A 24,020-nucleotide genomic window follows, 5' to 3' on the forward strand; every position below is an offset into this window, starting at 1 on the left:
AACAGCTGCTGAATATTACAGGAGGAAGAGCAGTGGCTTTTTATCAAAGCAGCTGTTTTTCTCATAACCTAGAGATAATTATCATAATTATCACTTTGAGCAAGTCAGTGCTAGCCATAATTTGTTGATAGCACTCTTTACAGAAGCAGCCCACAGCAGTTACTACTGTCTGTTGATGCATAACTTGACTTATCCCATGTCTCTGGAGCTCTCCATCAGGATGGGAGTGACAAAATATCATGTGTGAATGAAAAAATGACTTGTACATCTGAGAGTCATGATTTGTAAGAAGAGGAAGAGTTTTTTCTTTTTAAAAAAACTAAAGTCTACTTTTTTACCAGTGTTACTTCCACTGGAAGAAGACCAGAAACATCCAGATACTGTGGTTATCTGATGAACTGAAAGTAGTAGACAGTTGTGTGTTGTTTAAGTAATGTGTAAGTAAGTAAAAAGTGTAGCAGTCTTGTTCTCAGACTTCATTTTTACTGCATACATGAGCCTAGTTCTGTATCTGTCTCACCAATGTTTTTGTAAGACTGTTAAAAATGTATATTTTGTCCTAACTGTAAATGTTGCAATACATTACTTGCAAACAATTCCACATCTTGGGATCAGAGTTAGGAGATGGCAGTGTAACAATAATGATTAATTTCTTCATGACATTTACAGACATGATGATTTATAACTACAGAAGTGAATAATACTGAAAGTAAAATTATGTGACATAATTCCTTGTCAGTAATAACCTACAGGAGGTGAAATATCTGTACTATGTGGCAGTCATAACTAGTAGTTCCTCCTTTCGGGAAGAGGGAAAGCTAGGTTGGGAACGTTAACATGGAAAGTAGATCACTCAGACCCCAGAATGGGAGGGAATTCACCTGTTTTGAGGATGAGGCGAAGCAAAGAGGCATTTGCTAACCTTCACAACCTATCTCCCTCTCCTTCCCAAAGGAGGAGTTACTAATTCCAAATGCCACACAGAACATATATATTTTTCCGCCTGAAGAATGCCTCTTTGCCTCCTTCTCCTCAAAGCAGGTGGGTCCCTCCCAAGTTTGGGTCTGAGTGATGTGCACTTCCTTTTGAACATTTCTTAACTTGGCATTCTCAGTTCTCTGAGGAGTGAATGATACATATCTTTTCTGTCAGTTTATTATCTTACCATATTTGAATTTCTGACCTGTTTTGCTTTTATTTAGTTGTTTATCAAAATACAAAAGTCATACTTCGGATAATATGTATATTCTAAAACTTCTTTACAATACTGAAGCTTGTACATAGTATTATTTTCCAAATCTCCAATACACTGTGTTTGTTTGCACTAAAAATTAAGCAATGATAAAAAGATAAGAGTGTAGCTAAACTGAAATAATATTACAAAAGAGAAATAATTTTTTTAATGAAAGGGTAGTTGCTACTCACAATATAACGGAGACGGTGAGCTGCAGAAAGGCAAAACAAAAGAACTGTCAGAAAGTTAGCTTTCAGCCAACAAGGCCTTTGTAAAAAATAGGCATCTCTCTCTCTCTCTCTCTCTCTCTCTCTCTCTCTCTCTCTCTCTCTCTCACACACACACACACACACACACACACACACACACAAATGCAACTCAACGCACACACAACCACAGTCTCTGGTAGCTGGAGCCAGTCTGACAGTTATCATGTGTGTGGGAGTTGTGTTTGCACAATTGTGTGTGTGTATGTGTATGTTGTCTATTTTTGACAAAGGTCTTGTTGACTGAAAGATAATTTTCCAACAGTCTTTGTCTTGTGCCTTTCTGTGACACAGCATTTCCTATATATGGTGAGTAGCCTCTATCCTTTTCATTATATTGTTACATTCCATCATGGATTTTCCATTGTTTAAATAAACTTTTTTGGACTGTATGTTATAAAATTTTGTTACCTGCCAGCTTGCTTATTAGTTTCAAGGAGTTCCGTCTGCCACTGTGATTCTTCTTTCAAGCAAGCCAATGCCTCACAAAAGTTGGCACCAATTTCTTTTAGGTGAAGAATGTCAAGATGATAACCCTAGAAAGAACAAGCATTTGTTGTTTACCACTGACATTGTGTTTGCAGTAAGAGATATCAGAACAATGAGAGACATCTATTCATTTTGGAAACCATTGATTAGTGGCTTTACATTAGTTGGTTGGTTAGTTTGTTACATATTCCACAGATCATTTTCCACAATAGATCATAATTATGTGGGATGAGTCGTTTTACACTCACATTGCAAATTAATTTGAATATAAAGTTACATTCTGAACACTTCTAAAGTTTTTAACTGTATAAAAAGAAAAGAAAAAAATTACAGTTAGTAATTCCTACCCACAATCTACTACACATTATAGTAATAGAATTTCTTCTATGGAATAGAGTTGTCAAGGAGAAACTTTCTCAGTTTGTTATCAAATTTTACTTTGCTTTTTGCCAGACATTTTATATCACTCAGTAAATGATCAAAAATTTTTGTTGCAGGGTTATGCATCCTTTTTTGTGCTAAAAACAACCTTAATATGGAGTAATGAATGTTATTTTTGCTTCTGGCACTGTAATTGTGTACCTCATCATTCCTTTTGAACTGTATTAGATTATTTACAACAAACTTCATGAGGGAATAAATATAGTTGATGCCGTAGTCAGAATGCCCCACTCCTTAGACAGATGTCTGCAAGATGATTGTGGGAGAGCACTACATATTATTTTTAAAGCACATTCTTGTGCAATGAAGACTTTTGTTCCTAAAGTTTAGTTATCCCAGAACATTATTCCACTGGACATTACTGAATGAAAATATGTCAATTTACGATTTGTCCCTCCCCAAGACTTACAGTGATTCTACATGCAAAAGTGGCTGAACTATGTGGTTTCAGGAGATGCAAAGCATGTTTTTCCAATAAATTCTCATCCATACAGACCCCAAGAATTTTGAGGTTTCCACCCTATTTATTATTTCCTCAGTGTGCTTTATATTTACTATTGGTGTAGTACCTCTGGATGTGCACAATGGAATTTGCTGTGTCTTTTAAAAACTGAGGGCGAGTCTATTCACAGTAATCCACTCAATGTTACTTTCAAGAACTTCGTTTACCATTTATTCTGTTTCTGTATCTATATTTGGATTTATTACAATACTTGTATCAACTGCAAAAAGAAATAATGAGGAACAGTAGAGGATCTAAGACTGAACCTTGGGGAACCCCATATGTGATTTCTCCCCAGTCAGGATTATGTCCCTGGACTATTACTAAGTAAAACTTTCTTTAACATTATTCATTGGTTGGCTACTCCATCAGTCCTATAAAACTTTAATTTATCTAGGAGAATACTGTGATTCACATAGTCAAATGCCTTAGAGAGGCCACAGTAAATACCAACCAGCTCTATTGTACTTTTAATGCTTGTAAAATCTGCTGAGTGAACATGTAAATGGCATTCTCAGTAGAACAAACCTTCTGAAACCCAAACTGTGGTGAGATACTACTCTAGAATATACCATCATCTAAAAAATTCTGGAGAATGATGTCAGCAGTTATTGACATCTCTCTTATAACCTTTCTAACAACGGCTTATTGCCTTGAGTTAGTGATGCATTATGTATTTCAGATAAGGCTTAGCTTATTACAGGGGAACACATACTCTATTGGAAACACCATCAAAACCAGATGAGTTTTTATTTTTGAGAGTATGTATGAATTTCTTAATTTCAGAAGGAGAAGTAGTGATACATTCATATGACTGAACTCTATGAACGATACATTTTCAAAATACTGCTGCGATATTGCTCTTGAACTGTTTGTCCCTCTGCTTTGTATTATATTTAAGAAATAATTATTAAATGCATTTGCTACCTGTGAATCATGATTTACAGCCCTTCCATTCATTTCAGTAGTGAAGTTGTCTTGTTCTATTTCTATGGCTGTCCTGTTTCTCATTTCACTACATTCCAGATAGCCTAAAGTTTGTTGTCAGAAGTATTGATTTCTGACATTATGTGCACAGTCCTTGATTTTTAGTAACGTTTATTAGCAATTTTGAGTAGTTTTTGTAGTGTGCAATTACTGCAGGATCCTTTCTTGTTCTTGCCAAAAGATACATTTCCCTTTTTGCTTCTACAAGATATTTTAATCCCTCTATAGAGCCACATTTTTTTTTACATGGCTGTTTAGTGTCCATTCTGATTAGCTTATGCAGAAAGCTGTTCTCAAATAATGATATGAATTTTTCATGGAATTGCTTAAATGTCATGTTAGCATTTGATTCATTATAAATTACATCCTATGTCATCTCCTGTAAGCTATTCTTAAAAACAGTTGTCCTAGAGTCATTGATTATTCTAACTGATTTCCACTGAGGAGTATCATACTGTAAGGCGTGCTGTTATTTATTATAACTAATGTGCATCATGATCAAAAAGTGCATTTGTCACTGGATAAACAGGTATATTCTTGCTCTGAACTTTATCAAAGAAAACATTATGAATTAGGGTTCTACTGTCTTTATCCATCTGTGCTGGAAAGTTACTACTGAGATCAAATTGTAGGATCCAAATAAGATTTCCAGCTCTCATTTTTCCTATTAGAATTCCTTAGAAAACCTACACTGAAGTCAGCATTAACCATTAACTGCTTGCTGCTGTCTGACAGATAGCACAGTAAAGAATTCATATTCCTCATAAATAGTACAAAATTTTTCCAGTGTCGATCTATATAGAGTTACAATTAAAAGTGAACTGTTCTTCAGCATAAATTCACAAGCACACACTTCTGTGTACTGATCACTACTAAATCTACTTGTCTCAATGTTTTTGAACTTGTGTTCTGTCTTAATCCACACAACAGCTCCTTCTTTTCCCATGTTATTGCTGCAAAAGTAAGCTGCAATACTGTAACTTACCTAACCCTTTGGTTAGAGTCAACCACAGAGAGTAGTTGGGTGTAAAACAAAATTGTCTTTGGGTGTTTTACTATGTTCTGTAAGTCTGGAAGTCTAGTATGGCAAATAATCCAAATAAGTACCAAAAAATCACCAGTTAAGGCTGAAAAATCTGGTTAAAACTGTCTGCTCTATGAAGCATGAGACATTTCCTGTTGGTGATCTGTAAGCTGTCAGAACAACTGGCTCGTGTGTTTCCTGGCCCACTATTGTGGCACAGCATTCAAGAAAGCTTTTCAACACAACATTTCTGTTGAAGGGATTGTACTTCACTCCATTTCTCGCATATACAGCCACTCCAGTTTCTTCTTAATTTGTTATGCAATAGTATCCATCCAAAAGTATTTGTTCAGTTCCAATGAGTTCCATGTCATGTTCTGGTATGCAAAATACATTTGCTGACATTCCATCTGTATGAATACTAAAGTTCACCTTTTTCATTACTGAGGCACTTGATATTTTGATGGAAGAGCTGTTTCAACCTTAAATATATTTATTCTGTAGCAGAGGCTCTTTAGAGGAATTTACGGTAAAGAGGATTAGGGAATGCACTGCAAAACACAAGGTTATTATAGACACTGCTTTGGCCAGACTGAAAACTTTTAGTAATTAGTCATGCCAGTAGCCTCTTATCAGAACCATTATAATTCAACCATGATACATATAATGTACTGAAGTTAGAGGTAATGCATCAATCACACCCATGTGTTAATGCCTTTGTATCCTGAGTGATACAGAAAGCTCTAAATTAACACAGTCCACTAAACAATTCACCCAGGGCTTAGCATTCCACTCAAAGAGTGCAAAGAATGCTGTTCACGCTAGTGTGAAATGTTGATGTGCCTGGTATTAGCCTCAACTATACAATTCAGGTTGCAGTCAAAACTGGTCCCTGCACCCTACTATTATATTATCCTCTATGTAAAGAATCATCCCCAAAGAGCTAAATCACAGATGACACCAGAGCCCTGCACTTGGCATAAAAAATTTTATTCGTGTACTAATCATGTCCCAACCACACACTGAAAACCACTGTGTAGTGCATGACAGAAAGTAATTCCCATTATACCATATGTTAGGATTTCTTTCCATTCTATTTGCATGTGGTGTGCAGGACAAATGACCACTTAAATGTGTCTGGATTCACTGTAATTAATGTAATCTTGTCTTCATGTTTTTGATGGGACGGATACGTGGAAGGCAGTAATTTATTCCTAGATTTCCAACTTAGTAATGGTTCTTAAAACTTTGTACAAGGCTGTGCTGAAAAGTAATGCTACTGAATTTTTATGAGAGAACTCTTAAAGCTTTTCGAAGAAAACAGTTATTATTAACATTCTACATCTTTATTCTTCATGTCTATACATTTCCAACTCCCTGTTGGTAGAGGGCTCCAAATTGTAGCATTTAACATGGCAGTGTGTAACATTACTATGTGAGTGTGTGAGAAAAGTATGCTACAGTCACGTTTCCCTTTTTGGGGAGTTTGTTCACACATGGAGCACCTTCTCCTTCAGCATGACAACGCCAGATTACACACAAGTGTTGTGATGATGTCTTTAACTATCCTGTGTCTTGGTTTCACAGTCATTGATTACTCTCCATACAATGCCAACTGATTTTCATATGTTTCCAAAAGTTAAACAACACTTTTGGGGCCTTAACTCCGATAGTGGTGAAGCAGTGTGAGCAGATGTGAGGGTGTGGCTCCATCAAGAACATCAAACATTCCACAGTGATGCCATCAACAAACTGGTCTCTAATTGGAAGAATAGGGTTCTTTGCCAGGATGACAATGTTGAGAAATGAACATGTAGACATGAAGAATAATGATGTAGAATAGTGATAATTGTTGTGACTCGCCGATCATTCAAAGTGCCACTGCGCAATTACGCGTGTCCTCTACGCGCAGCGCTGTCTGCCAGCCATGCAGCAGCTGCACCACCTAAGTGGCCAGCCAGGCAGCAGCCGCTACACTTGGACTCAGTGCTCATTCGAATGTTACCGTGTTCACATGTATTGCTTGTCAACTTGCTCTGTGACTTATATGTGTTGTGTCATTTTGAAATGTGTGTGTTCAACTTGACGTTACAACAAATGGTGATGAGGTAGTGAATTTTTCCTTTTCACCGTTGACCCACAGGTTTCCATGGCTACTGTTGAGCAACTATTTGCAAGGTCTCATTGAACAGCATACGCTTCTCACATCGTCGATTCGCGATTTCGTTGCAGCGTCAAGAACGGGGCGTTTCTCGACATTGGCTATACCTCCTTTTCCTCCTTACGATGAGACAGCAGAAGACTGGTCAGATTATAAAAAACGTCTTTGACAGCACTTCTTGGCATTTCATGTCACGGACGAACAACCATGTAAGTCCCTGTTCCTTTCCCAGATTTCACCTCAAATGTATTGGTTGTTGTCGCAATTGGCTCCTTTGAAAGACCATGCATCTTTTTCCTTTGCTGAAATGTGCTCACTTCTATCTGTCTATTTTCAAAAGCAAACACACGTGGTAGCCCCTCGTGTTGCCTTTTATCACTGTCTAAAACAGCCACATCAATCCTATCGCACTTGGGCTGCTGAACTTCACAGCCTCAGTCAAAAGTGTCAATTTGTTACTGACATTCACAAAGAATCCTATGCCGATTCCATGGTACGGGATGCTATTATCCGGTCGGCGCCCGACAAAGAAGTTCGGCAACATGCCCTTCAGTTGGCAAATCCAACTCTAGATGAAGTCCTCTCCATCACGCAATCTTTTGAAATTTCTCGCGCCACTGGGGTCCAAATAGAGGCTTGGGGTGATGTCGGGGAAATACAACCTCTGTGCGCTGTTGACGACACGTGTGGCGCGTCCCCGCTAGCCGACGTGGCCACAGTGCGCTCCCAAACGCAGCCTTGGCCTAACCGTAAACTACCCGCTAAGAAACTGCAGCAAAACCGCCGGCAACTTCCTTCATGTCCGTGGTGTTTTACGAAACATTCACACGAGGATTATTCCCAACGTTGGGCTGTGTGTCACAATTGCAAAAAGAAAGGTCATGTGTCTTCTGTTTGCAAATCTGACTGCATACATGATGTTCATGAACAAGATACTGATTCTGATTCTGTGTTGTCTGTCAGTTGCACTTCTTCCCTTTTAGGGAAGTTATTCCTCACTGTCCAAGTACTTGGTCGAGATGTTCACATGCAGGTGGATACCAGTTCTGCTGCCACTATAATTAATTCTCAGATGTATCTTCAGTTGGGTTCTCCACTCCTGTCACCTGTCACTTGGCAATTACAGATGTACAATAAACGGAAGACTTCTCTCTTGGGACAATTTAATGCTGAGGTATCTTACAAATCCGTCATTCGCACGGTCAACCAGAGTAACGCAGAGAATCTTTTTGGTTATGATGCCTTTCGCGTTTTTGGGCTCTCCATAGATGATTCTGTCAATATCGTCTCTGATGCTATTCCTTATGCTCAATTGGATTCCTTGTCAACGACATTTTCGTCCCTTTTTTCTCCGGGATTAGGCCGTGCAAATGACTTTGAAGCTCATATCACGCTCAAACCCACTGCTCGGCCTAAGTTTTTTCGGGCGCAGCCCATTCCTGTGGCCCTTCGTTATCGGGTAAAATGGGAGCTGGATCGTCTCACTACTTCAGTGGTCTTGCTTCCTGTCACTTCCAGTGAGTGGTCCTCTCCTGTCATTGTCGTTGCTAAGCCAAATGGTGATATTCGTCTCTGTGGCGATTTCAAACCCACAGTAAATGCTCAATGCCTCATCGACACTTACCCTATTCCCCGACCTGAAGAACTGGTCACTAAACTTGCTGGAGGCCAGTATTATTCTAACATTGACCTGTCAGAAGCTTATCATCAACTTCCTCTTGACGCTACTTCCCGGCAGTTTCTTGTCCTTAACACGCCTTTCGGCCTCTATCAATACCAACACTTGCCATTCGGGGTTGCTAGCGCCCCTGCTCTGTTTCAGCGATTCTTGGAACAATTATTGCTCCCGTGTTCCTGGGTGTATCAATTACATGGACGACATTGTTGTCACTAGCTCCACCACTGAAGAACATCTTCAAAATCTCCGCACACTTTTTCATGTCTTACATACAGCCGGTCTTAAGTGTAATCTTCAGAAATCACAATTTTTTCAGGCACCTATCACGTACTTGGGGTTTCAACTCTCTCGGGATGGTATTCGACCGCTTCAGCAAACTGTCACTGCTGTCGATGCCCTTCGTCGCCCTCTATCTGTTAAGGAAATGCAGGCCTTCTTGGGAAAAATAGCATACTATCACTAGTTTTTACTGTCTGCAGCTTCGGTGGCTCAGCCGCTGCATCGCCTGTTGCATACAAATGTAACTTTTCACTGGTCCGTGTCATGCGATGCGGCTTTCCAGAAATTGAAGACTATGTTGAAACAGGCCCTGTGCCTGGCTACTTATCAACCTGGCCAACATCTTGTTCTTGCCACGGATGCCTCTGAATACGGGTCGGTGCAGTCCTTGCACACCGTTTTTCGGACGGTTCGGAACAACCCATTGCTTATGCCTCCAAAACGTTCACGGATGCCCAAAAAAAGTATTCTCAAATTGAAAAAGAAGCTTTGGCCATTATTTATGCTCTTCATAAGTTTGGTGTTTTTCTCTATGGCTCCAAATTTCATCTTGTTACGGATCACAAACCACTTGTTCCCTTGTTTCGTCCATCAATGTCACTTCCCGACAAGGCTGCACACCGCCTCCAGCATTGGGCTCTTTACTTGTCTTGTTTCAATTATGAGATTCAATTTCGGCTGACGGTTCAACATGCGAATGCTGATGCTATGTCTCGCCTTCCCATGGGTCCTGATCTGGCATTGGATAGGGACGAACTTTTGTGTTTCCACCTGGATGTTGCCAAGCAGTGGGTTGTGGACGGGTTCCCCATCACTGGAGACCAGTTGGTGGCTGTTACGGGTTCTGACCCTACCCTCTCCCGGGTTTTACGCTGTATTCAGAAGGGTTGGCCAGATCGCCCGTCCACTAAGACTTCTGATCCATTGCGGAACAACTATGCTTTGTGCTACCGCCTCACGGCTAGGGATGGTGTTATCCTCCTTTCCACTGACAATGCTTCACCACTTGTTGTGGTACCTGCATCTTTGCGTGCTTTGGTCTTGCGCCTCCTTCACCAAGGGCACTGGGGTGTGTCTTGTACAAAATCTCTGGTGTGCCGTCATGTGTACTGGCCTGGCATTGACTTTGAAACAGCACACATGGTCGCTGCCTGCAGACCTTGTGCGTCACAGGCCACCACCCTGAAGTCCTCTTTGTCATCGTGGCCTTCGCCTGAGAAGCCCTGGGAGCGCATTCATGCTGACTTCGCAGGACCCTTTCTAGATACTTATTGGCTCCTCTTAATTGACACCAACTCTAACTTTCCTTTCATTGTCCGTTGCACGTCTTCTACCACCGCGGCAATGACAAGTGCTCTCACCCACATTTTTTCCTTGGAAGGCCTCCCCTCTACTCTTGTTACTGATAATGGTCCGCAATTTGCCTCTTCCGAATTTGCAGATTTTTGTGCTCATCACGGCGTAATACATGTTACGGCCCCACCGCTCCATCCCAAAACAAACGGTGAGGCTGAACGACTGGTCCGCACATTTAAGGCTCAGATGTGGAAACTACTACTGCTGCTGATGATGCGCTTCTCCAGTTTCTGGCATCTTACCGTTTCACCCCCATGGGCGACCACAGCCCAGCTGAGCTCTTACATGGCTGACAGCCCTGCATGCTACTTCATCTTCTGTGGCCTTACACCTCATGGCCGCAGGTGCCTTCACTTGGCTGGTTCACCGCCGACGACCTCGTCCGGGTATGGGGATATGGCAGGCGGCCAAAATGGAGTCCGGGCCTCATCTTAACACACCGTGGCCGATGCCTGTATGAAATCCAGATGGACACGGGTGTTGTAGTGTGTCATTCAGACCAGCTTTGGCCTCGTGTGGTGGCAACACCTGTTCCGAATGCCGCTACACCACCTTCGGCTCTACCTGACGCTCGAGGTCTTGGCATATTTAAATACTCACAACGCAGCCCTCTCACTGTAATCTCAGTGCCAGCACAAGAACGGACGCCACCAGGAGACATGCCCATGCAGGAACCAGATGACCATCCTCTGTTGGAGCCAATCTACTCACCTCCTCCTCCTACAGACGCCGACACATCACCCATGTCTCCTGTTATATCAACTGGACTTGTTGCAATGGGCAGATTGGTGCAGGGGGCCCCAGTAGATTCGACCACTACGTCTCCTGTCATCTCGATCCGTCATCATCGGGGACACTTCTGTCCATACGGGAAGCCTCCTCCTCGAGACTTTACGGCCAGTCAAACAACGCCTATGGACGTTAGCCATCTCCAGGCCATCTCCATCAAGACCAGTGCAACAATTTCAAAGGGGGGAAAAGTGTTGTGACTCACCGATCATTCAAAGTGCCGCCTCGCAATTACGCACGTCCTCTACTTGCGGTGCTGTCTGCCAGCCATGCAGCAGCTGCACCACCTAAGCGGCCAGCCAGGCAGCGGCTGCTATACTTGGACTCAGTGCTCATTTGAATGTTACCGTGTTCACATGTATGGCTTGTCAACTTGCTCTGTGACTTATATGTGTTGTGTTGTTTTGAAATATACGTGTTCAACTTGACGTTACAACAATAATGTTTATTTTGTCTAAAAGTTTTAAGAGTTTTCACACAAAAAATCTGGAGGCATTACATTTCAGCACACCCTTGTACACAGGGGTAGTAGGCTTGGAGAATGGTTGGCAACTATCACAAAGCACTTGCAAGTCTATGTTTTCCAACATTTTCTGATTCTCCCATGGGTCAAACAAACGTGTCACCATTTGTGCTGCTTTTCTTTGAATACATCTTAACAGCATCAGTCATAGTGAAAAATTCTTTTTGATGATGGCAGTATATTATAGTCACTGAGAAAACAAAGGCACTCAAATGATACCCTAAAGGAAGTCTGCAACTGGTCAATATGTAAGAACATTACAGTGATCATAAAGAAGACAAATAGTATGAATTCAAGTTTGAAGAAGAGAAAATGATACCATTAATAGGCTGCACAACAAACACAAAATTTATTGGACTAAATATTGATTGAAGTGGTGTGAACACAGATACTTGGAAACCAGCATGTAATGGCCTTAAAATGTTAAATCTTTTAAGCTGAGGTTTTGCTTGGGCTAAATGTTATGCAGCAGTTAGAACTAAAGTTGAGAAAGACTTTGCTGAAACCAACCATCAGAAACCAGTGACTGACTCAAGTGCCCATGCTACTTTTAACATTAGGATCTTGTGCTGCAGGAATATTTTCGATGGTGGTTGGCAATTTCTTTAAAACAGATGTAGCAACAACTTGCAGAGCTGTCTACAAGGTATTGGTCTGTACTGGCTCACCAAAGAATGAATTCATCAAAATGCCAATGGAAGAAAATGATGTGAGGAAAACCTAGCTTGATTTTTATCGAATTATGTGTTTTCCTACTGTTTTATGCACTACTGACTGTACCCATATCCCCATCAGACCACCTGGTGGTAAAAGTGCAGACACGTTTTAGAATCGTAAAGGTGATTTCTGTTACATATATCAGGAATCTCAGATGCTATGCTTATTCAGAGTGTATAGCATTAGCATTTGTGCTAACTTCGTTAACACTGAAGTTCCTTTGGTAGATCTATTTTTAGTGTTGTACAGTAGGGCTGGGCCCTGAACAGAGTTCGATTTCTGAACTAAATGTTCTCTCATCATTATGTAACAGATAGTCTTTTAGTTACAGACTATTCATATGTAGACTTAATTTTTAGCTATGGAATTCTTTTTCCGGGAACAAATGCTCAAAATATGATCACAGCTTTCAATCCCTATTTAGATGATGGTTTATTGAATTTGGGAGGTCACCTGCAGTATGCCAAGGCATCTAATGAAGAATGTTATTGTTTTATAGTAAAAGACCACCTCTTCCACCCTTCCCCACTGCAGACACTTATGAGTGTAAGCACTTGGGTATTTTTAATAACCATTTTCTAAATGTTGTGGATATAGTAGGATCCAGGTGTTCATTAGAAGATGCTAGGGAGTTAATGGAAGAGGCCATACCTATGCAATTTGATACAATTGAAATCTCACCCACTTCTCCCTCTGAAATTAGGAAAATAATAAACTTGCTTAAAAGCAAAACCCACATGGAATTGATGGCGTTTCCAGCAAAATACTAAAAGCTTGTTCTCAACAAATAAGTAAAATTCTGAGCCACCTGTGCAATAGCTCTCTGGAACAGGGCATTTTCCCTGATAGCCTGAAATATGGTATTGTCATACCTTTGCATAAAAAAGGGGATAGATCTGATGTCAATAATTACCGTCCAATCTCCCTTCTAACAGCTTTATCCAAAATTTTTGAGAAAGTAATGTATTCAAGAGTAGCTTCACATATCTGTAATAATGAAGTACTAACAAAATGTCAGTTTGGTTTTCAGAAAGGTTTTTCAACAGAAAATGCCATATATGCTTTCACCAATCAAATTTTGAATGATCTGAATAACCGAACACCACCCATTGGGATTTTTTGTGATCTCCCAAAGGCTTTTGATTGTGTAAATCATGAAATTCTGCTAGACAAGCTCAAGTATTGTGGCATGAGTGGGACAGTGCACAAATGGTTTAATTCGTACCTAACTGGAAGAGTGCAGAAAGTTGAAATAAGCAGTTCTCACAATATGTAAAGATCAGCACATTCCTCAGACTGGGGAACTATCAAGAATGGGGTTCCACAAGGGTCGCTCTTGGATCTTTTGTTGTTCTTAATATATATTAATGACTTGCCACTCTATATTCATGAAGAGGCAAAGTTAGTTCTCTTTGCTGATGATACAAGTATAGTAATCACACTTGGCAAACAAGAATTAACTGATGAAATTGTCAATAATGTCTTTCAGAAAATTACTAAGTGGTTTCTTGTAAACGGACTCTCACTGAATTTGGTAAGACACAGTACATACAGTTCCGTACTGTAAATGGTACGACGCCATTAATAAATATAGACCTTAATCAGAAGCATACAGCTAAGGTAGAATATTCAAAATTTTTAGGTGTGTCTATTGGTGAGAGATTAAATTGGAAGAAACACATTGATGATCTGCTGAAACGTCTGAGTTCAGCTACTTATGCAATAAGGGTCATTGCAAATTTTGGTGATAAACATCTTAGTAAACTAGCTTACTACGCCTGTTTTCACTTATTGTTTGCATATGGCATCAAATTTTGGGGTAATTCATCACCGAGGAATAAAGTATTTATTGCACATAAGTGTGTAATTAGAATAATAGCTGGAGTCCACCCAAGATCATCCTGCAGACATTTATTTAAGGATCTAGGGATATTCACAGTAGCTTCTCAGTATATATACTCTCTTATGAAATTTGTTATTAACAACCAAACCCAATTCAAAAGTAATAGCAGTGTGCGTAACTACCATACTAGGAGAAAGGACGATCTTCACTATTCAGGATTAAATCTAACTTTGGCACAGGAAGGGCTGAATTATACTGACACTCAAGTCTTTGGTCACTTACCAAATAGTATCAAAAGTTTGACAGACAACCAACAACTATTTAAGGAGAAATTAAAAGAATTTCTGAATGACAACTCCTTCTACTCCATAGAGGAATTTTTAGATATAAATTAAGGAAAAAAACTAAACAAAAAAATTTAAAAAACAAAAAATAAAAAAGTTGTTTTATTAACTTATTTATGTTGTTAAATTAACTTAGTTGTGTGTCATGTATTGAACATTTTACTCATTCCACATCATTACAAAATATCGTATTCATGATCCATGGAACTAGTATTAATCTAATCTAATCTTGGAGTGTGCATCTGATGGATGCAGCAGTCAGATGTCTTATTGCATTAGCAGTGTGTGCATAATCCATCCACAGTTCCTTTGTGTGTCACATTGCTCCTATCTCACACACATCAACATGGCAGACAAGTAATGGGGAGCATTACCAGCACTTCTGGGATGGCTCCTGTGCCGGCAGGCAAGTAGTATGGTTCATCAATGCATGTTTTATTTTTGAGCAAGACCATGTCTCCTTGGAAAAGATGGCATTGCCACTGCAGGATGCACAGTAGGGATGGGAACAACATACTGGTTAAAACCAATACTGGTATTTTAGTTTTGAATGACAGTTATTTCTTTGTATTTGTATGATCTCGGTTATAGCAACAACTGGGTAAAAAAACTGAAATATCAATTAGCCATAGCAGCAGTGCAAAAAATTGTTTTCAAAGGAACCTTTTTTAAAGGAGGAGTAATTTTATTCATAAAATTTGCACTGCTTTGAAATATTGGATCATTATAGAAAGTGGGAAAAAGCAATCAGTGCTATTTTAATAGAAATGCTGACAGAAACAAGTAACAAGCACATGGGGTAGGAATTGGTACTTGTTACTATGTGGCGTGGTCTATTAGGTGGTATGTGTGTCATGCAAAGTGGAAGACTTGTCTCATCTGGTCTATATGACAGTTTCTCACTGTTTTCATTGGACATTAGTTGTACTACAGAATGGCACCATCACTAGTCTGGAGGAATTTAATGAAGTGTGGTGTTAATGAAGTACAATGCTCCATTTGTTTTAAAAGATCAAAAATGAGAGAAGTCACAATAAACTTCTGATATAATATAAGGAAAAAACTTAGTTACAATAAAAATAGAAGGCTGCTGATCTACTGCCTGTATCTACATAACATGCCTTTATCTGTTTGTAGCCCTTGAAAGCAGGTAAATTAAAATGAAAAATAGAGTTCTTCAACCTCAGTTTGCACCCTTTAACACTGACTATTTGTCATGTCCAAATAGTGGTATAAATCTTGATTACAACATGATTTTTGAGCAGTTTGAAAAAATTGGAAACAACGGGAGATTACTGGTGATTTTCTGTGGTAGTCAGCCACTTATCAGTTTCTGAGAAAAGCACCAAATAGGGGACAGACTAAGTTTTATTTTATTTGCCTCTTTCACTTAATATTTTGCTTGCATGTATCTTGAAACTGAGAGAATTAAAAAAAAATTATATTTTGTTTGCTTTCTACATTTATTACAGGAAACAAAAAAAAAAAAAAAAAAATAAAAACCTAAAATCAGTTATTTTCAGAAACTGGTTATTCAAAGCAATTTTAACACTCTAGTTAAAAATGGTGTTGGGGAAAAAAATGATATAACTAAAAATTGATTGTTTTTGCAATAACTGCCATCCCTAATGCACACGAACTAAAGTTCATAGATGACACACTAAACTTATCATAAAATTCTATAGTGAATAAAAACTCTTTACTCCTATTTCAGAGGACAATAGAGGGGGAAGGCAGGAGAGGGGGGGGGGGGGGGGTTTCAGGCATCTATTGAGCCTCTTGTGGATGCCTGTGCAACTGGTTATACCATTGGAAATAGACCATGGTGGAGAAGATTCGGAAGAGCAGCAGAACTGTACATTTTTGTCCTAATATGCATGTTATTTATCTTTATGTTTATGTTCACAGAATACATTTTATTTACTTGTCACTATTATAATAAAGTGTGATTGAGTTAACACACTATTTAAATTTCTTGCTGCTGGTTTCTGTCTTGTCATTGGTAGCTCATCACAGGTGACACAGAGATCAACATCCTAAAAGGCTGCTTACTGAGCTGAAAAAGAAAGCAGATCTGGGACTGTGTGTTAGGCTTGTCATACATTAACATTATGAAGATTTAAGAAACAGACCTGGAACAGACAAGGGATTTAATAGTAAAAATTCTTTCAGGTGGTCTATGGGCAAATTTGAGTGTGTTCTGTAGATTTGTTTGTAGATTTTCCCTTCAGAACAGGAGTACTTATGAGATGGAATATGTTTGAGCAACAGGACAGAGGTGGCGGATTTCATGTTGAGGGGAAAAAAAAAAAACACAGATTGTGAAACCTAGCAGCAGCTTAATACTGTAGCAATACAAACATATAAACAACAGAGCAGAGAAGACGATGAGGTCTTCAAGATGACAGCCTATTTACCATGCATGTGAAAATGTTACTGGAAAAATATGCAAGTACTTCCAAAAATAATTGAAGCGATCATTCTTCCTCCATCAAAAATATTGGCACTTCTGACATTGGTCAAAGAGAACTTAGTGCTGCACAAGGCATGTGTTTATAAGATACCATGCAAGTGCAGCAAATAATATAGGGGCAAATGATATGCACTGGCTGGGAGTGAATATGGAACACTAGCAGTATATTCACCTCCTACAACCCAGCAGATCTGTTATTGCAAAACACTGCATTTTTACTGGTCATTTGATGAAATATAATACAAAAAAAAATTGTGGCCCATACTTCAAACTTCTGGAACTCCATTATCTGAATCAGTGGAAATACAAGAGTATGAGGCTCTTATCAATTGGGACAACAATTTACAGTTGGATTCTGCATGGAATCCTGTCAGCAAAACTTTGCTTTCTGCATAGCTGAAGCTATTCTGTGAATTTGCTGTATAAACACAGTTGATCTGTCATGGGTGAGGAGAGTTTTCAACAGGGACATCACTTTCTGCTGCACAGATACTTGCAGCAAAAGTGCTCATGCTGAAGCAAAGCATGCACAGCAACAACTGGGTACACCATGCATTAAACAGGGGATCTGAGTATAGCGTAAACAGCATACAACCAAAGATGACCAGAAGATTAGATGCTGAAATATCATGGCAGAAAGTTACAGACATCCAGCAGATTGCGATTCTTCAATTTCTCCAGGCGTATTTTATGACGAAATAAATCTCGGGTGAACACCCTGGTATGAGTGTGCACCTGATGATGGCAATGTGGTCGATTGCCGAAATATTGTGTCCTATGCACACTCATACCAGGCTGTTCACCTGAGATTTATTTCATCATTCAGCAGTTTGCTTAAAGTTTTATGGAACAATATTCCATATTATTACTTTTTACACTTGATAACAAGTAACGCTATTTTATTTCTTGCTTTTCATTAGTAAATCTTCATTTAAATTTAGGGACCACCCATAGATGCAAAATGACAGAACGTTAGTGAAAAGCAAAGAACATTGGATATGTAAACAAACACACAGACATGAATGTGACAAATATTCAGTTTTCACTTAAGACTAGAATTGATATTTGGTTGTTTTGTACTGACCATATATGTTCCTTGATCACAACCACAGTAGCTACTTTCCATTGTGTAACTGCGTTTAATGCCCAATTGCCTCCAGACAGTAACCCTTGCAGTTGATTCTCTGTTCCTCTCAACAGCAAAACTGCACAATGACAGAGCAAATGCAGGTGACAAGTCTTTCATTAAATTTGGGAGCATCTGGGAAGGAGAAGAGATTTCCATTTATACTTACTGTCAAACCAGTTACTATGATCACTACTCTACAAAGCACGCTGCACACAAACAAAGGCATAACTGAAATTCGATAGCAATATTATAAACACATCATTCCCATGTGCTACTAAGAATTAATTATTGTCAGCCAAGTATCAGTTAAATCTATATATTGCAAACAAAATAGAAAGAAACTTCCACATGGGAAAAATATATTAAAAACAAAGATTCCAAGACTTACCAAGCGGGAAAGTGCCGGCAGACAGGCACATGAACAAAACACACAAACACACACACAGAATTACTAGCTTTCGCAACCGATGGTTGCTTCTTCAGGAAGGAGAGGGAAAGACGAAAGGATGTGGGTTTTAAGGGAGAGGGTAAGGAGTCTTTCCAATCCCGGGAGCAGAAAGACTTCCCTTAGGGGAAAAAAAGGACAGGTGTACACTCGCACACACACACATATCCATCCGCACATACACAGACACAAGCAGACATATTTAAAGGGAAAGAGTAAGGGCACTCCCTTAAAACCCACATCCTTTCGTCTTTCCCTCTCCTTCCTGAAGAAGCAACCATCAGTTGCGAAAGCTAGTAATTCTGTGTGTGTGTTTGTGTGTTTTGTTCATGTGCCTGTCTGCCGGCGCTGTCCCGCTTGGTAAGTCTTGGAATCTTTGTTTTTAATATATATATTGCAAACAGATACACAAAAAATTCATGCTGACTTAAGTAATTAGGAAACTGTCCTCTTTTATTGGTGTGTGATTTATTTCAATGAATTAAATCTGAATATTACTGCTCACGTGTAACTGAGAGAAAAAAATGAATTATATGTAATTACTAATATCTGACACACACTTTTACCAATTTGAATGTTCATGAAGCTCCATATTATCTACTTCAATGTGGACCAAAGGACTGTATGGATAACCAAAAAATGCAGATAATCCAAAACACACATTTTTACTGGGAACTGCTATTTACTGTGCAATACACAATAGTTTACTCTAAACTAAAATATTCTTTCTAGGTACAATGTATTTTTTTCAAAAATCACTGAACTATGCACAGATAATCTAAAAAGGGTACAGTTCAAACCACGATAATCAGGAGTTTGCTGTGTATTGTGGAACATTAAAGACAGTCAATGACTGATTGGCAGGAAATAAAATACAAGTATCAAGTGAAAATGTGTAGTCAGTATTATCTTCATGCATGATAATACATTTAAAGATGGTTTTAAAAATGTTGTGGTATATGTTTTTTATGAGTAAAAGAATTGAGTGCATTCTTTTTTGATTTATTTTTGTTTATTTTAAAACTTTATATACAAGTGATAATCCTAAGTGTGCGAGTTCTTGTAACATCTGGTACAAATGGATTTAAATAGTCTGCAGTGTCAGGCTTCAGGAGAATGAGCCATAATGTGCAGAGTGGGCCAGAAGACAGGTTCAAAAACTTTTCCAGTAACTTAACATATAGTTTCAAGTTATATGGATCTGGAAATGTATTCTAGGTTAAAAGTAATGTTTCCTGCCAATAGTAATCCTACCTTCTGGTCAAGGTCACTTGAATTACAACTATGCAGGTGACACTCCACGAAAATATGGCATGTGATCATGTTCTTTTTTGTTATCAAGGCGATACTGTTGTAAACATTTGTGTTATAATCAGAGATACAAGCAGAGTCACACTGAAAAATATCTTTTTCTTAGAGCACGAGTGCATGAAAATAATGGGTTAGACATATGAAGAAATAAGAGAAAAAAATTTTAATCACTTCAAGGAAGAAGCCCCAAGGAAGGCCAATCTTCGGAACCTGGAAAGAAGGCCTTTGCAACTGGTTATGCGACAGACGAACTGCACAGAGGAAAATCCAAGAAGTATGACAACAATAATGAAGTGAGTGAACACTGAAGTGCACCATTGCTGTGTTCACCAGCAAAGTTGACAAGGAAGCAGTTGGCAGAGATGAACATTCCCAGAACTCAAAGCATCACTGAAGGAAGAATTTTGGTGCCAAGGGCAAATATGTGTATTACAAATCTTGAGTCAAATCATAATTTTCTAAGAGCAACTCACTGGCACAGAATAAATGAACTGTCATTTGAAAAATATACTATCAATCCTTGATCCAAAACTAACTCTATGAATGCAATTTTCTGATTCAGGTCATATGGTATCACTACAGTTCAGCAGAAAAAACACTCAAGAGTCCAACTACAAAATCACTTCCAGCAGAAATAAAAATCTATGCCAGTGTATTTTCTCTTAGTATTTCCAGCAGGTGCTATTTGAAATCTCTAGCTACTCTCCACAATCAACTATTTGAAATCTCTAGCTACTCTCCACAATCAATCATTACATTAAAAAATAACAGTATATCCTGCTTGGCACAGCACAGATCACTACCAAGTCATATACAAATTGGACCACAACAGAATTTTTTAAAAACATTTTTCACAATTTTTTGCATCTGCAGATTCTTTTGTGGCTGCCTGCCACTATTGAGCAGCTACTCAGTTTACAATAATATTTTTCATAATTTTTTGCACCAGGGCATTCTCTGGCGGTTCCCTTATTTTTGCCTGGCTGTCAGATCGCTGCAGCTATTGATCAGCTACTCAGTTCACTGATCATTCACCAGCAGTGGTGTCCCATAACACGCATTAGGGTTTCTGCCACAATTTTCAGTTTCTATAATAACACAAAAATCCCACTTATCCAGACAGTGTTCACTCATTTCAGCTGCCTATGTAACTTTCCATTCTAATATCCTACACAATGCTGAGTATAGTAATGTATGGCAGCTGATGTAAGTGGCCTGTCACAAAGCATACTGTTCATTTTGACTTGGCAACATCAATAAATTAAGTGATCATGATATGAATACATGATGTGATTTGTGCAAACAGTTATGTGCAACTTTTCCAACATTTGTGGCTTGTCATAAGATTGTGATGACCGATGAATGTGCCATGTATCTTAGCTACCAGACTCAATATGTTTATATCTTGATGAAAGACAACCCTGATTATTATGAAGAAATTAACCAATACCCTCATCATGTTATGCTATGGAAATGAAACGAGTGTTTGGCATCACTGGCTGGGAGGCCCCTTGCCGGGCAGGTCCTGGTGCAGGTCTTATTACATTCGACACCACACTGGGCGACCTGTGAGCTGGATGGGGATGAAATAATGATGAAGACAACACAACACCCAGTCCGAGTGGAGAAAATCCCTGACTCAACCGGGAATCGAACCCATGCCCATGGGACAGCGATCCGTCACACTGACCACTCAGCTATCGGGGCAGACATGTTATGCTATAGGCTGGTGTTAACAGTGACCATATCGTCAGACCATATTTCTTCAATGTGTCAGTAAAAGGGAAATCATACCTCCAGATTTTATATCATTGCCTGTTACTTGAACTTGACATGCACACCACTGGATTCCTGTTTGAGACTGGTTGAACAACCAGCTTCTGTTATGAACTGGACATGGAGGGCTTCTTATATGGCCACCTAGAAGCCCAAACATAATAATTTCCAATAATTGGCTGTGGTTCTTCTTAAAGGAAAAGATTTCCACAACTCGTGTGACTTCCATTGATGAACTGAAAGAAGAGATTACCCGTGCTCCAAGAATGTTCCCTCCAGAAATGCTGTGCCAGGCGAGCAGATGCACATGACATTGAATCCAACTCTACATCAAGAATGATGGTCACCATAAAGAGTGTGTTTGAAAATGTGTAAGAAGTATGTATGAACATTTGTTTCTGTGTCATTCCATTCTTGCCTGTATCTTAGTGTTAAATACAATTTCTGCTAGAGCTATGAAATCATTTCATGTTCCTGTTTGCCTTTCATGTAGCTCCTTCATACAATAAAATAACATAAAAATATTTCTGATTTTGTCTTCTGGCTCACCCTGTGCATGCACAGTACCCAGGACTTCAAGTTCTCCCTGCCACTTTTGCCTTAATCATCATTTAACATGAAAAAGACTTTACAGTGTAAAAAAAAGAGCAGTGACAAAATTCTTCCAGCAGAATTTGTCTTTAAGACTGATCCTGAGTTGGTGGCTCTTCAGACTCTGACGAAGACTTTCCACACCCCTGTGTCGTATTAATGTAATAAGGAGCATTTTACAGGAGTAACTGCAGTCTGAAATGCGCTTCCTAACTCATTGGTCACTAAAGAGGTAATTTCTGTTGGGCAAAAAGTTTGTCAATGAATGTGTCAGTGTCTGATGGAGGACTTATTGGGCCTGCAAATTACACCAATTTAGAACTTCACAATACAAGCAGGAATAATGTTTCCTCCTCCTTTATGCATACAGCACTCCTTGTTATAGGAGAAGATGTCACATTGTGCTCATAAAGTCACAAAACCTCCCTACATGAGTAGCATTGCTTACAGGAATACAGAATACTGTTATTAACCTATAAAAACTGAAATGTACGAACATACACTATGTGTACATACACTATGTGATCAAAAATATCACAACACCACCAAAAACATAAGCTTTTCATATTAGTTGCATTGTGCTGCCATCTACTGCCAGGTACTCAAAATCAGCAGCCTCAGTAGTCATTAGACACTGTGAGGTAGCAGAACAGGGTGCTCCGTGGATCTCATGGACTTCAAATGTGGTCAGGTGATTGGGTGTTACTTGTGTCATACCTCTGTATGTGAGATTTCCACACTCCTAAACATCCCTACGTCCACTGTTTCTGATGTGATAGCGAAGTGGAAATGTGAAGAGACACGTACAGCACAAAAGCGTACAGACTAGCCTCATCTGTTGACTGACAGAGACCACCGACAGTTGAAGAGGGTCGTAATGTGTAATAGGCAGACATCTATCCAGACCATCACACAGGAATTCCAAACTGCATCAGGATCCACTGCAAGTACTATGACAGTTAGGCAGGAGGTGAGAAAACTTGGATTTCATGGTCAAACAGTTGCTCATAAGCCACACATCATGGCGGTAAATGCCACACGTTGTCTCGCTTGGTGTAAGGGGCATAAACATTGGACGATTGAACAGTGGAGAAACATTGTGTGGAGTGACGAATCACAGTACACAATGTGGTGATCTGATGGCAGGGTGTAGGTATAGCGAATGCCCAATGAACATCATCTGCCAGCGTGTGTAGTGCCAACAGTAAAATTCGGAGGCACTGGTGTTATGGTGTGGTCATGTTTTTTATGGAGTTGGCTTGCACCCTTGTTATTTTGCATGGCACTATCACAGCACACGCCTACAGCTATGTTTTAAGAGGCTTCTTGCTTCCCACTGTTGAAGAGCAATTCGGAACTTTTAAGTCAGTTTCCGCCAGGTGTACAGATACTTTTGTTCACGTAGTGTATGTATCCATATTTCCATAACAACAACAAAAGAAGATGCTTTTTAAATAAAAACAAAATGCATCTTGTGTAAAATTCTCAGTAATTAAATGCAATAAGCTTAAGATGGAAAACCAACAGTAACTGATAAACTTGCTTGACTATTAGAATATTGTAATGAACACCACACGACTGAGTGAGACTAGATGAAAGGGCTGTGTTTATGATTCATAATTATTATCTTCCACAACAATAAGAATGTTGGCTGTTTCCTTC

The 24,020-nt window shown here is 39.2% G+C and overlaps 1 protein-coding gene across 6 annotated transcripts in view; it reads right to left on the reverse strand.

Annotated features, from left to right (window-relative positions):
* Positions 1-24,020, reverse strand: part of LOC126272348 (cytosolic carboxypeptidase 1-like) — a 499,992-nt gene that overhangs the window by 30,563 nt on the left and 445,409 nt on the right. For all 6 annotated transcript variants that reach the window (XM_049975148.1, XM_049975150.1, XM_049975152.1 and 3 more), the window contains exons 21-22: positions 18,191-18,367; positions 1,912-2,036 (exon numbers count right to left, since the gene is read on the reverse strand). In XM_049975148.1, coding sequence (XP_049831105.1) covers positions 1,912-2,036; positions 18,191-18,367 — 302 coding nt within the window. The remainder of the gene's footprint in view (positions 1-1,911; positions 2,037-18,190; positions 18,368-24,020) is intronic.

Source organism: Schistocerca gregaria, chromosome 5 (genome assembly GCF_023897955.1).
Source record: "Schistocerca gregaria isolate iqSchGreg1 chromosome 5, iqSchGreg1.2, whole genome shotgun sequence".
In the NCBI taxonomy this organism is placed as follows: Eukaryota; Metazoa; Arthropoda; class Insecta; order Orthoptera; family Acrididae; genus Schistocerca; species Schistocerca gregaria.